Source organism: Bos grunniens, chromosome 2, assembly GCF_055505025.1.
Source record: "Bos grunniens cultivar Pamir isolate PY7600 chromosome 2, Bosgru_T2T1.0, whole genome shotgun sequence".
Lineage (NCBI taxonomy): Eukaryota > Metazoa > Chordata > Mammalia > Artiodactyla > Bovidae > Bos > Bos grunniens.
Window position 1 is genome coordinate 52,349,682 of NC_141166.1, and position 13,926 is coordinate 52,363,607.

General features: G+C 40.2%; 1 protein-coding gene across 1 annotated transcript in view; it reads left to right on the forward strand.

The window, feature by feature from the left end:
* DNAH7 (dynein axonemal heavy chain 7) overlaps positions 1-13,926 on the forward strand; it is a 259,815-nt gene that overhangs the window by 175,538 nt on the left and 70,351 nt on the right. The window contains 1 exon segment of the mRNA XM_086366894.1: positions 8,582-8,745. Coding sequence (XP_086223020.1) covers positions 8,582-8,745 — 164 coding nt within the window.

Below are 13,926 nucleotides of genomic sequence, written 5' to 3' on the forward strand. Positions count from 1 at the left end.
GTGAAAGAGGAGAGTGAAGAAGTTTGCTTAAAACTCAACATTCAGAAAACTAAGATCATGGCATCTGTTCCCATCACTTTATGGCAAATAGATGGGGAAACAATGGAAACAGTGACAGACTTTATTTTGGGGGGCCCCCAAATCAGTGCAGATGGTGAGTGCAGCCACAAAATTAAAAGATGCTTGCTCCTTGGAAGAAAAGCTATGCCCAACCTAGACAGCATATTAAAAAGCAGAGACATTACTTTACCAACAAAGGTTCGTCTAGTCAAAGCTATGGTTTTTCCAGTAGTCATGTATGGATGTGAGAGTTGGACCATAAAGAAAGCTGAGCACTGAAGAATTGATGCTTTCGAACTGTGGTGTTGGAGAAGACTCTTGAGAGTCCCTTGGACTGCAAGGAGATCCAACCAGTCCATTCTAAAGGAGATCAGTCCTGGGTGTTCATTGGAGGGACTGATGCTGAAGCTGAAACTTCAATACTTTGGCCACCTGGTGAGAAGAACCAACTCATTGGAAAAGACCCTAATGCTGGGAAAGATTGAAGACCAGAGGAGAAGGGGATGACAGAGGATGAGATGGTTGGATGGCATCATTGACGCAATGAATGTGAGTTTGAGTAAGCTCTGGGAGTTGGTGATGGACAGGGAGGCCTGGTGTGCTGCAGTCCATGGGGTCACAAAGAGTTGGATATGACTGAGCAACCGAACTGAACTGATAGCATTGACATCTTGTAGTTCAAATAATTAACATTTAATATGACACTATTTACCTAGTCTTAGACTTGTTTGCTTGACAGTTTTAGAGCCTGAGGCTTGTAATGATTAAGAAAATTGCTCATAACCACACAGATGGTTAGTGACAGAGCGGAAATGAGACTTGTCATCACCCGAATCTTCATTGAGCCCTCTTTCTACTCTTCTACGTCAACTTGGACTACTGGAAGAAGCAGCTGCAGCGCTTCCTACACTTCTCTGTTAGTCCCCACCGTACCCTGAGTGTCTGCACTGGCTCCAGTGCCATGCTGAAAGTCAGCATTCTGGGGCACCCCTCCAAATCCAGCCCTCTCCAATGACTCCTTCCAAAACACAGCATCTTGTGCTCACTCCCTAGTCACCTGCTTCCACTAGAATGAGGGCTACCAGTTGGACCACCCACACAAATGCTTCTGAAAAGCATTGAGACCAGACCTGAGACCTTGAAATTTACTGACAGAAGCAAAGCAACACTTCAGCTAGACAAAAGATCTAAGCTCATAGCTTCTTCCATGAACTCACATCCACTGTCCCCACCTCTGATTCAAGTAGACACATCATCCCATCCCATCTAAGAAGACTTGAAGGCAATTTTATCTCTTCCTTGTTTTACTGTAGCAACCTAGGCTTTTACTTATCTAGTCTCTACTGTCACTGTTCCTTCCTTTGAATTTATTCTCCACATCCTACACTGTAATCATTTATCTCTTTCTCCTGGGTCAGGGCAGCTGGCAATTTATGCTCATCAAAAGTTTCCCATTTGATTCTAAACACAAGGGTAATAGTAGCAACTTCAGTTCTCTACCCAGATCCCCACCTGGCTTCCTGTGCTTTCACATCAAACAACCAGTGCCTGTGGTTTACTTTGGCTGACTTCCCTTGGGTTCTTAGAACCCACTTTGCCCAGCATCCGGTCCCATCACTTCATGGGAAATAGATGGGGAAACAGTGGAAACAGTGTCAGACTTTATTTTTTGGGGCTCCAAAATCACTGCAGATAGTGACTGCAGCCATGAAATTAAAAGACGCTTACTCCTTGGAAGGAAAGTTATGACCAACCTAGATAACGTATTAAAAAGCAGAGACATTACTTTGCCAACAAAGGTCTGTCTAGTCAAGGCAATGGTTTTTCCAGTGGTCATGTATGGATGTGAGAGTTGGACTGTGAAGAAGGCTGAGCACTGAAGAATTGAAGCTTTGGAACTGTGGTATTGGATAAGACTCTTGAGAGTCCCTTGGACTGCAAGGAGATCCAACCAGTCCATTCTGAAGGAGATCAGCCCTGGGATTTCTTTGGAAGGAATGATGCTAAAGCTGAAACTCCAGTACTTTGGCCACCTCATGCGAAGAGTTGACTCATTGGAAAAGACTCTGATGCTGGGAGGGATTGGGGGCAGGAGGAGAAGGGGACGACAGAGGATGAGATGGCTGGATGTCATCACTGACTTGATGGATGTGACTCTGGGTGAACTCCGGGAGTTGGTGATGGACAGGGAGGCCTGGCGTGCTGCAATTCATGGGGTCGCAAAGAGTCGGACACGACTGAGCAACTGAACTGAACTGGAGAGCTAAAATTGCCTGGGAATTTACTTCCCTTTGAGATGGGCCTTAATGAAAGACAGATGTGAGAGCCTGAAGGTCTGTCTCTCTTCCTTCTGGTTGACACAAATCCATGGAATAACTTACACCCACTATAGGATCAAACTGAAACTACCTGTGCAGAACTTTGGCCAATCCACCACCTTTTATTGGCTTCTTCCCCATCCTTATACTGACTCTCTTAATATCTCTTCCTTAATAAATCACTGCGGGGAGCCGGCAGGAGGTTCTCCGCCCATGGCAAAGGTCATGAGGAAGGAGGCTCGACATACGCAAAGGCGGGATTGAGCCTCAGGAGTCCCCCTAGAAATCCTTGAGCATCTACCCCCATAACCAGAGCCTGCCTACTTTACTACTTTGTGCTCTCACCTACACCTCTGACTTTACTGGGGGTTGTCCCCCACCACCTCTTTTGGAGAAGGAGTTAACTTAGAGCTCCAGTTAATAATAATTCCTGGGCATGACAGGAGTGTTCCAAACTTACAAACTCCTCTGAAGGTTCTCTAGCCTGCCTGACAGGCTTGTCCGGCCACATGTGATTGCTCACAGCCTCCCAACCGTGAGAGGCACGAGATGCTTTAAACCTTCTAAAAACAGGTTCCTTAGAAAAGTTAGAAAACCATTAGTATAAATATAGTGGGCTGATTAGAAATTGTATTGGTGAAGGGTTTTTCATTTGTTGAGCCAATGTTTGTTGCTAAGACTCCACATCCCCTGCCCTTATACACATTAATGAATATATAGAAGAAATAAGTATTAACCTTTGATATAAATCACGTTAGACCTTAGGCTAAGTAAATTCTTTCCTTAACTAAAACCCACTACACCCTCACCCTATAGGAATGTAACTTTATTTGGGTGGCGTCTGTTTTAAGAATAATCACCCCTGGAGAAATAAGTGTTGACTGACCACTGTCACAAGGAGAGGGTCATAAATTGTCAGCAGGCCCCCCTGGCCAGAAAATGATGTAACACTCCTAAGACCTCTGTATACATTTGTATGAAGCACCTGACTTTAATAAAAGTCAGGACTGCTGACCCCGTGTGACTTTTGTATAACATCTCAGTGTATAAAAACAGACTCTGGAAAATAAAGAATTGGGATCAGTTCCTCGAAAGACTGGTCTCCCCATGTCTCTCTCTCTCTCAAATTCTGGCTGAGTCTCCATCTGGAGCGCGGAACCCGCCATGCTTACTAACTTTGCCTGGGCTTCTAAGATCCAACCAGGGAGGCCTCAGTGTCTCCTCTCCTTCAGGAGAACGGAAGGACGCCTGCGGCCTACGTAAGTGGTGCAAGCTTCTTGTCTTGAAGTTTTATTGGTTTCCCGCGTAAACCAAGCTACTCAGCCTCTTTTCTCCACTGAATTTTCCTGCTGAGCTATCCTCATTCTATTACTCTTTATATCTCTAATTAATATTTAAATAAGTCGCCGATGCCGTCCCCTCTTCGAATACCCTGGATCAGCCGGGGCTGGACCCTGACAAATCACTTCACATAAATCTTCATGTCAGAGTCTGCTACTAGGAAACCCAAGTGAGGCAAAAGGCTTTAAAACAATCTTGGTTTTTTTATTTTTTTGCTCTAACATCAAAGGTTTTGGATACCAAGAGCCCATAGTAAGTAGCTACAGCCCCTCTGTCCAGTCTTGAACCTGAGTAGTTGTCAATTATTCATCCACCCTTTTAGATTTTCTAGTACTCCTCATGATAAAATGTAGAAAATTCCAATTCTCCTGACATTACTGGGGCCACATGTTCGATTGTAATGCCCATGCCAGTCTCAAAGACAAAATTCTACGTTGCTGTAAGGACATACAGGCCCTGGAGTTGAATTAATTTGAACTTTTCTTTTTTTTTTGGGGGGGGGAGGTTTAAAATTTATTTTTAATGTTAATTTTTCTTTTTTTTAAATTAATTAATTAATTTATTTTACTTTACAATATTGAATTGGTTTTGCCATACATCAACATGCATCCACCATGGGTGTACACGTGTTCCCCATCCTGAACCCCCCTCCCACGTCCCTTCCCATACTATCCCTCTGGGTCATCCCAGTGCACCAGCCCCAAGCTTCCTATATCCTGCATCGAACCTGGACTGGCGATTCGTTTCTTATATGATATTATACATGTTTTAATTTGAAATTTTAAAGAGATCTTTTCCCTACCGATAATCAAAGTCAAAACTGCTCTGGTGGTGGTACATACTTTCACCAAATTGTTGTTCAGTCACTCAGTCACATCTGACTCTTTGTGACCCCATGGACTGCAGCACACCAGTTTCCCTGTCCTTCACCATCTCCTGGAGCTTGCTCAAACTCATGTCCATTGAGCTGGTGATGCCATTCAACCATCTTGTCCTCTCTTGTCTCCCTTCTCCTCTTGCCTTCAATCTTTCCCAGCATCAGGGGCTTTTCTAAGGAGTTGGCTCTTCACATTAGGTGGCCAAAACATTGGAACTTCAGCTTCAGCATCAGTCCTTCCAATGAATATTCAGGGTTGATTTCCTTTAGGATTGACTGGTTTGATCTCCTTGCTGTACAAGAGACTCTCAAGAGTCTTCCCCAACACCACGGTTCAAAAGCATCAATTCTTCGGTGTCCAGCCTTCTTTATGGTCTGACTCTCACATCCATACATGACTACTGGAAAAGCCATAGCTTTGACTATACGGACCTTTGTCAGGAAAGTAATGTCTACTTTTTAATACGCCGTCTAGGTTTGTGATAGCTTTTCTTCCAAACAAGATATCACCCTGAATGGTCAGTTTTCCATTTCCACCATCTATTTTGCCACCTGATTATTATCCAGGGTTCTTGGCTTGTATTTTTATGTGCTCGTTCAGAGGCCCTCATGTTAATTTAACTTATTCTCTGCTGCTACATTCTTATAGATGTTGAATTGAGCCACTTAAATTTCTAACCAGAGTTTATCTGTGATGACATACTATACCTGTCGACTGTGGCTCAGACCATGAATTCCTTATTGCCAAATTCAGACTTAAATTGAAGAAAGTAGGGAAAACCACTAGACCATTCAGATATGACCTAAATCAAATCCCTTATGATTATACAGTGGAATTGAGAAATAGATTTAAGGGCCTAGATCTGATAGATAGAGTGCCTGATGAACTATGTGGAATAAGGTTCGTGACATTGTACAGGAGACAGGGATCAAGACCATCCCCATGGAAAAGAAATGCAAAAAAGCAAAATGGCTGTCTGGGGAGGCCTTACAAATAGCTGTGAAAAGAAGAGAAGTGAAAAGCAAAGGAGAAAAGGAAAGATATAAGCATCTGAGTGCAGAGTTCCAAAGAATAGCAAGAAGAGATAAGAAAGCCTTCTTCAGCAATCAATGCAAAGAAATAGAGGAAAACAACAGAATGGGAAAGACTAGCGATCTCTTCAAGAAAATCAGAGATACCAAAGGAACATTTCATGCAAAGATGAGCTCAATAAAGGACAGAAATGGTATGGACCTAACAGAAGCAGAAGATATTAAGAAGAGATGGCAAGAATACACAGAAGAGCTGTACAAAAAAGATCTTCACGACCCAGATAATCACGATGGTGTGATCACTCACCTAGAGCCAGACATCCTGGAATGTGAAGTCAAGTGGGCCTTAGAAAGCATAACTACGAACAAAGCTAGTGGAGGTGATGGAATTCCAGTTGAGCTATTCCAAATTCTGAAAGATGATGCTGTGAAAGTGCTGCACTCAATATGCCAGCAAATTTGGAAAACTCAGCAGTGGCCACAGGACTGGAAAAGGTCAGTTTTCATTCCAATCCCAAAGAAAGGCAATGCCAAAGAATGCTCAAACTACCACACAATTGCACTCATCTCACATGCTAGTAAAGTAATGCTCAAAATTCTCCAAGCCAGGCTTCAGCAATACGTGAACCATGAACTTCCTGATGTTCAAGCTGGTTTTAGAAAAGGCAGAGGAACCAGAGATCAAATTGCCAACATCCGCTGGATCATAGAAAAAGCAAGAGAGTTCCAGAAAAACATCTATTTCTGCTTTATTGACTATGCCAAAGCCTTTGACTGTGTTGATCACAAGAAACTGTGGAAAATTCTTCAAGAGATGGGAATACCAGACCACATGATCTGCCTCTTGAGAAATCTGTATGCAGGTCAGGAAGCAACAGTTAGAACTGGACGTGGAACAACAGACTGGTTCCAAATAGGAAAAGGAGTTTGTCAAGGCTGTATATTGTCACCCTGTTTTTTTAACTTATATGCAGAGCACATCATGAGAAACGCTGGACTGGAAGAAGCACAAGCTGGAATCAAGATTGCCGGGAGAAATATCAATAACCTCAGATATGCAGATGACACCATCCTTATGGCAGAAAGTGAAGAGGAACTCAAAAGCCTCTTGATGAAAGTGAAAGAGGAGAGTGAAAAAGTTGGCTTAAAGCTCAACATTCCAAAAATAAAGATCATGGCATCTGGTCCCATCACTTCATGGGAAATAAAAAACGCAGACGATGCTTATTAAGTATTCATGAGTGTGCTGTCTTAACTCAATCTTGAATCATGATTAACAACTCTGGATTCCCTTTTATGGGCAGTTTGCTAAGCCCTCACCTCAACCATTTCCCTTATCAGGCTATGATAATCCTGGGTTACAATAGGCACATACCCAACTTCCAGAGGGCTTCCATTGTGGCTCAGCTGGTAAAGAATACACCTGCAATGTGGGAGACCTGGGTTCAATTCCTGGGTTGGAAGATCCCCTGGGGAAAGGAAAGGCTACCCCCTCTAGTATTCTGGCCTGGAGAATTCCATGGACTATATCGTCCATGGACTCACAAGTAGTCGGACACGACTGAGTGACTTTCACTTTCACAACTTCCAGAAACCCCCCAGATACCTAGTCCCTTCTTTCCAGTGCCTGTGGAACTACTCCAGAGACCAGTCCTCAGGAAGCCCAGGAAACCTAGCCAACTCCACCCCACTCTGCTTGACATTTGTAAACTGCCCGCTACAGTTCAAGCTCACTATTACCCTGTGTCAGGTGTAGCCTCCTGTTGGGGAGGTTTCTCTTATTTGGAGCTTTGAGTAATGGAGTTCTGCCTCTCATCTAATGAGTGACTTTATGTTGTGTCCCACCATCCAAGAAAGCCTTAATCATACCTAAGATCATATAATTATGACAGAAAAGCCTGGTAGGAAACACTTTAATCAAAATAAAAGTATCATCTATAAATGGACAGTGTGAAATTCTGGGCCATGGATGGGCTGCAGTGAGAAGAACACAGTATCATTTTGTCGATATTCCTGACAAAGGTTCATAATCTGAATTGACTCTTGAGAGAACATCACACAGACACAGCTGTGGGCCATTCTAGGGAATAACCAGGTAATCAAGGTCATGAAAGGCATCAATTGTCCCCAAACCATCATAGCGTTTTCATGTACCAAAGGAATATTGGTCCAATCTACTCAGCAGGAACCTGAGGGAGATGGTAGTGCCTACCATGCCCTCTTGGCTAGGCACACACTTGGCACACACAGCATCCTTATTTGCCCATGGACTGGTATCAATACCACATATATATGCCCCTTCCTAACCTATTTTCTCTCCAGTCATGTTTTTCACTATTTCTGAACCCTTTGGTCTGTAACCTCATATTGGACCTTGATTTCTGATTTTCTGAGTATGAACCTAAGCTTGATGCACCGTTTTGTATTCTTGAGCATCCTAGCACACTGTGCCCCAGGTGGGGTAAGCAAAACTCCAGTGTGTGGCCTGATTCTTATTTGTGCCTAAGAGCCCAGCTATAGTCCCACCCCCAGAATAAGTGAGAGTCTGATACAGATGTTTTCTGTGTCCCCTACTGGTTCAAATTGGATTTACTTTCGTACCACAATATTATAGTAATACTGATTTTCATAACTTAAAGAAAATATATAGAAAAACATGGTAACCTCCATCTACTTTGTCAAATGAAGCTTTAGAATCATAATTGGCAATTATTTTTTCCATATACGAAGTTCTGAATTCACTAGTAAGTGATCTATCTAAATTTTACCTTAACAGTAGATATAATTTTCATTTGAATACATAGTAGAGCTTCTGAATTATAATTTTACTTAAAAATATGATGAACACAAATCAACTTTAAGGTAGTTTCAGCCATGATTTGTTGGCTCAAAGTATAATTGAGGACTTTACAAAACAGCCTCATTTTTATATCTCTTTGTGTATGTCTCAAAGAACCAAATCAAGGAGTGGACAAATTTGTGCAAAAGAAGAGATATCCCCTGCTCTGAAGATTATTCCCTTATGAATATCCTGGGAGAAGCAGTGACAATTCGAGCCTGGAATATTGCTGGATTACCTTCTGACTCATTTTCTATTGATAATGGGATTATCATAATGTAAGGAAATTTTTTTTTTCTCACAAATGTTCTCTGTCAATCAATAGATTTGTTTTTCTGTATACCTTTTTTTAATGCAGCTAGTAAACTTTTATAGTATTGAAAAAATTGCTTAATAAATTAGTTAAATTAAATATGGATGAGCACATCCTTCTCCAATTAATGTTGGAGCAGTTGAGTATTGGAGACAGTAGTAATTAAACTAAAAACCTCAGACGACTTTTGCTTAATTTTTAATCAATTTTTAGCAAATAGCGCAAAACCCTGCCATAAGTGAATGAAGTCCCAAATTTTTATTCTCATAGAACACAGGGTTTTGTTATTGTAGGTTAATGAAACATCCAGGGGTAAGTTTGTGGTGATGATGTCTTAGTCCCTGCTGGGTGTGGGACCACCTTAAGTGGTATGGATATATTTCTGGGTCCTGGACTGACTGGGGCTTTTCAAAAAGTGGTGCTATTCCTAGAATCTCCTGGTTAGTAGATAAAACCCATGGAGATGAGGTTGGGAGAATACTGGAGGCTCATCCATCCTTACCTTTCCTTGGGGTCTTGCCTTTCAGTAGCCAAGAACTTCACCCTGCCCTACTGTAAGGACAACTATTAATTGTGTTATTTTCAAGGTCACATTATGAAGGGTCTTCTATCACTGGGCCAGTCTTCTTGGAGGTTTTAGCATGTTAGGAATAGCACAAGTAAACCATCAGTAGCAAACATTCGGTTTTGTGTTACATGTTTTGATTAGTTGTTAGTTTACTACTGATAAAATACTTGATATGATATTACTTAAAGTAAAAATGGTTGAGGCATGTAAATGTTTAAAACAGAATTAGCCACCATGGGTAAAAACCAGTTATTATTAAGTTTTTATGAGTAATATTTATGAAAATTATTCTACAAATTAAAATTATAGTGAACAAATTTCTTAACTGTTCAGCAAATGATCCTGACGTATGGATTTTTATAGCATTTATTTACTGGATTATTGTAAAAGGACTAAACTTTCCCAGGAAATACTACTCAGCCACAAAAAAGATGAAATCCTGCCACTTGTAACAACATGGATGGACCTTGAGGGTATTATGCTAAGTGAAATAAGTCAGATGGAAAAAGACAAATACTGTATGTTTTCACTCCTATGTGAAATATTAAATAAGTAAGTAGATCAATAATAAACAAAACAAGCAAACACATGGATACAGAGAGCAAAGTGGTTACCAGAGAGGAAGGGGTGTGAGGGGAAGGTGAGATAGGTAAAGGGAATCAAAGGTTTGGTAGTGAATGGAAACTAATCCTTTGGTGGTGAGCATCCTGCAGAAGTCAAAATGTAATATTATACAAGTAACAATGATAATAAAATTTTATTTTAAAAATTTCGGTAGAAATATAAAGAAGTCTACCTTTTACCTTGTCCAGCTGGACCGATTATCTTCAGCCTCAATAATAGTCCAGTTGTTGTTGCTGCTGCTGCTGCTGTTTCCCTCAGAAAAAACCTTTGCTCTTCTCAAACGGTTGTGAAAATAATTGATAATGTCCCATGTAGTAGTAGTTATGCATTTATTATTTTGGTTTGTGATTTATATTCCTTTGTTCTACCTAGTAGGACATCTAAACCTATTCCTATAACTGTTATCTATTCAGTGGAGAATAATACACTTGTTAGTTTCCAGCAAATAACTACCCTTTCTTTTAGGTCCAGTCATATTTCAATAATACTGGAACTGTTGATGAGTATTTCCACTTTTAAGATTCCAAATCTTTCAGTGATTATTTTTCAAGATGAACTCCCATTTCAGGAAGTAGAAAAATAGTTTTAATGAGCCATAACCCCTACGTGTTTGCTATTTGTTTGTAAAAGTGTTGTATTCTTAGCAAGAAGTAATGGTAGAAACCTTACTAAGAAGGAAATAGTAACATTTTTCATTCTTGGTTTTTTTTGTCAATGATTTTGGTAATCTTTTACTGAGAGGTTTCAGGAAATAGGTTAAGGTGATCATTTTGAGGGTCTCCCAAGTGACTCAATGGTAAAGAATCCATCTGCCAGTGTAGGAGATACAGGTTTTTATCCCTGACTGGGAAGATTTCCTGTAGTAGGAAATGACAATAGGCTCCAGGATTCTTGCCTGGAAAATTTCTTGGACAAAAGAGCCTGGCGGGCTACAGCCCAAAAAGGGTCACAAAGATTCAGACACAACTGAGGGAGTGAGTGCGCATGCTTGATCATTTTGAAGTGTCAGATAAGTGTTCCTTGTCAGTGTCTTCTTCCTTCCCCAGAGATACTTACTTGATAATAATATCTAATACAGAGCACTTACTAAAGACCTGATTTTGTGTTAGATACTTTTCACATACTATCTCAGCTGAAGGAGGAGTCAATAATTTAGGAAACTGGAAGAATATATAAAATTTGGACAAGTTAGAACATACTTAACTTTTAGAGCTACTGACACTTGAAGGTCCTTGGCTGATCAGAATTTCAAGGACTAGTGATAACACTGAATGTAATTGGATAATATCTGAATGTTTCACAGGGAAAGTATTGGGATTATTTAGCAGCTTGGTGAGTAGGTCATACCTATATCGAATATAACTCTGCTTCTAAAAAATGTCTTTAAGTTTTAACTTCTACAGGAGTCAGATAAATTAGGTTTATTTCAGCAGCAATAATAACTGAGAAGAACACCCACCTTTATTTGTCTGTTTTGATCTAATTTTGTGTATGTATGTGTGTGTGTGTAAAGAGGAAAACAGCAAAATCCTTTGAAATGCACCACTGCTATATATCTAAATTCCTTCCTTCCATGCAGACTACATATATCATCATGTTGTTCAGTCACTAAGTCGTGTCTGACTGTTTGTGACCCCATGGACTGCAGCATGCCAGGCTTCCCTGTCCTTCACTATCTCTCAGAGTTTTCTCAAACTCATGTCCATTGAGTTGATGATGCCATCCAATCATGGTGTGGTTGCTATCATTGAAATTAGATGTAACAGATTATTATTTTTCTGTTTTTACATCTGATTTTTTGTTGCCCTCTTCCCCATTTCTTGTTATTTTAGAATATTTGAATGATCCACCATTTTTAGTATCCCATTTTAATTAATCAATTTTTAACTATAATACTTTGCATTATTTTTCAGTACAAATTTTCACAATCTATCTAGAGATGTTATACCATTTCAGTTAAAACGTAGAAGCCTTGTAACTGTACAAGTCCTCTCCACCCTCCCCTGATTATGCTATTGTAGTCATAAGTATTGGAGAAGGCAATGGCACCCCACTCCAGTACTTTTGCCTGGAAAATCCCATGGATGGAGGAGCCTGGTAGGCTGCAGTCCACGGGGTCGCTAGAGTCGGACACGACTGAGCGACTTCACTTTCACTTTTCACTTTCATGCATTGGAGAAGGAAATGGCAACCCACTCCAGTGTTCTTGCCTGGAGAATCCCAGGGACAGGGAAGCCTGGTGTGCTGTCGTCTCTGGGGTCGCACAGAATCAGACACGACTGAAGCAACTTAGTAGCAGTCATATGTGTTACATGCATTGAAACTCTGCCCGTCCACACACACTCAGTGTTTTGCCTCAGTATTCATATACATTTGAAAGAACTTAAGAGGGGGAAATAGCCTGTTCTATTTACCATTTTTGCTCCTCATTTATTTCTAAAATTCACTGTAGCATCATTTCCCCTAAGGGTGAAGAACTTTAGCATTAGCATCTGTTTAGAGTAGATCTGCTGGCCCATAATTTTGAGAACATCTTCATTTTGCCTTTATTCTTAAAGGATATTTTCGGTGGACATGGAATGCTGGGTTGACCGTTCTTTTCTTTCAACACTTTAAATATGTTTTACTGTGTTCTTGTTCCATGATTTCTGATATAAAATCTGCAGTCTTTTGAATAATTGACATCTAAATGTAATATATCATTACTCTCTGATGCTTTAAAAATATATTTTTTTCAAATCTTTGGTTCTCAGCAGTTTGATTATAATGAGGCTGGGTGTGGGTGGGGGTTTTTTGGTTTTTTAGTTTCTCCTTTTCAGAATTGAGTTTTGTGAAGCTGTGAATTTACGTGTTTCACTGAATTTAGGCAAGTTTCAACAGTTTTTTAAAATATGTTTTCCACACCAATCTGTTTCTTCTTTCTAGCCCAAATGACATGAACATTAAACCTTTTAATATTTTCTCACAAGTCTTTGAGACTCTATTTCTTTTTTTACTATCCTTTTTATTATTCAAATAGGATAATTTTTATTCATAAGTCATCAAGTTCACTGATTGTCTACTATTGAGTTCTTACAGTGAAATTTTTATTTCAGATATTTTCCTTTTCAGTTCTAAAATTTTCATTTGATCTTGTCATACTTTCTATTTATCTGCTAGAATACCTCTTTCCATTTGTTTTTAAAAGTACTCACCTTTACCAAATGAAGTGTTGTTATAATAACTGCTTTAAAGGGTTCTTTTTTGAAGTCAAATTTATCGTTGCTTTCCTTTATTCCTTTTTTTTTAATATAAATTTATTTATTTTAACTGGAGGCTAGTTACTTTACAATATTGTATTGGTTTTGCCATACATCAACATGAATCTGCCACGGGTGTTTGAGAATTAGTCACATTCTGGTGCTTTGTATATTGAGTAATTTTGGATTGAATCCTGTAATAGCAGCATGAACAGGTTATGACACCCCTCAGACTCTAGGCACAACAGAGGTCCCCTTTTCCAGCTCTTCTATCCAGAGAGAGAGATTTTCACTCAGTGTTTTAGGTGACTGCGTCACGAGCGCTCTGCTGTGGTAATGCTGTAATGTGGTAGGGCTGACCTGCGGGCAGGGGAGAGAGAACAGAGAGATCCCCTCAGTGCTCTCTGGCTCACGCGTGATTATTTTCTCAGTCTTCTGTTTTGAGTTTCTGCTACCTGTGCCTGCTGCACGGATCCCTGCATTAGGCCTATTCTCAGATCAAAACCAGAAGACAGAAAACACACACATGCACGCACACATGTACAAGAAGGTCACCACTCCCTTATCCGTCATTCCTCAAGCTTTAACTTTTCTTCCGTTCACTTCTTATTACTTACTTTTTAGAATCTGCAAATAGTTGATTTTTGTATTTTGTCCTACTGTCTTCAGTGTAATCAGTGACAGATACAGGCTTTAATGAACTTCACCAGGTTTG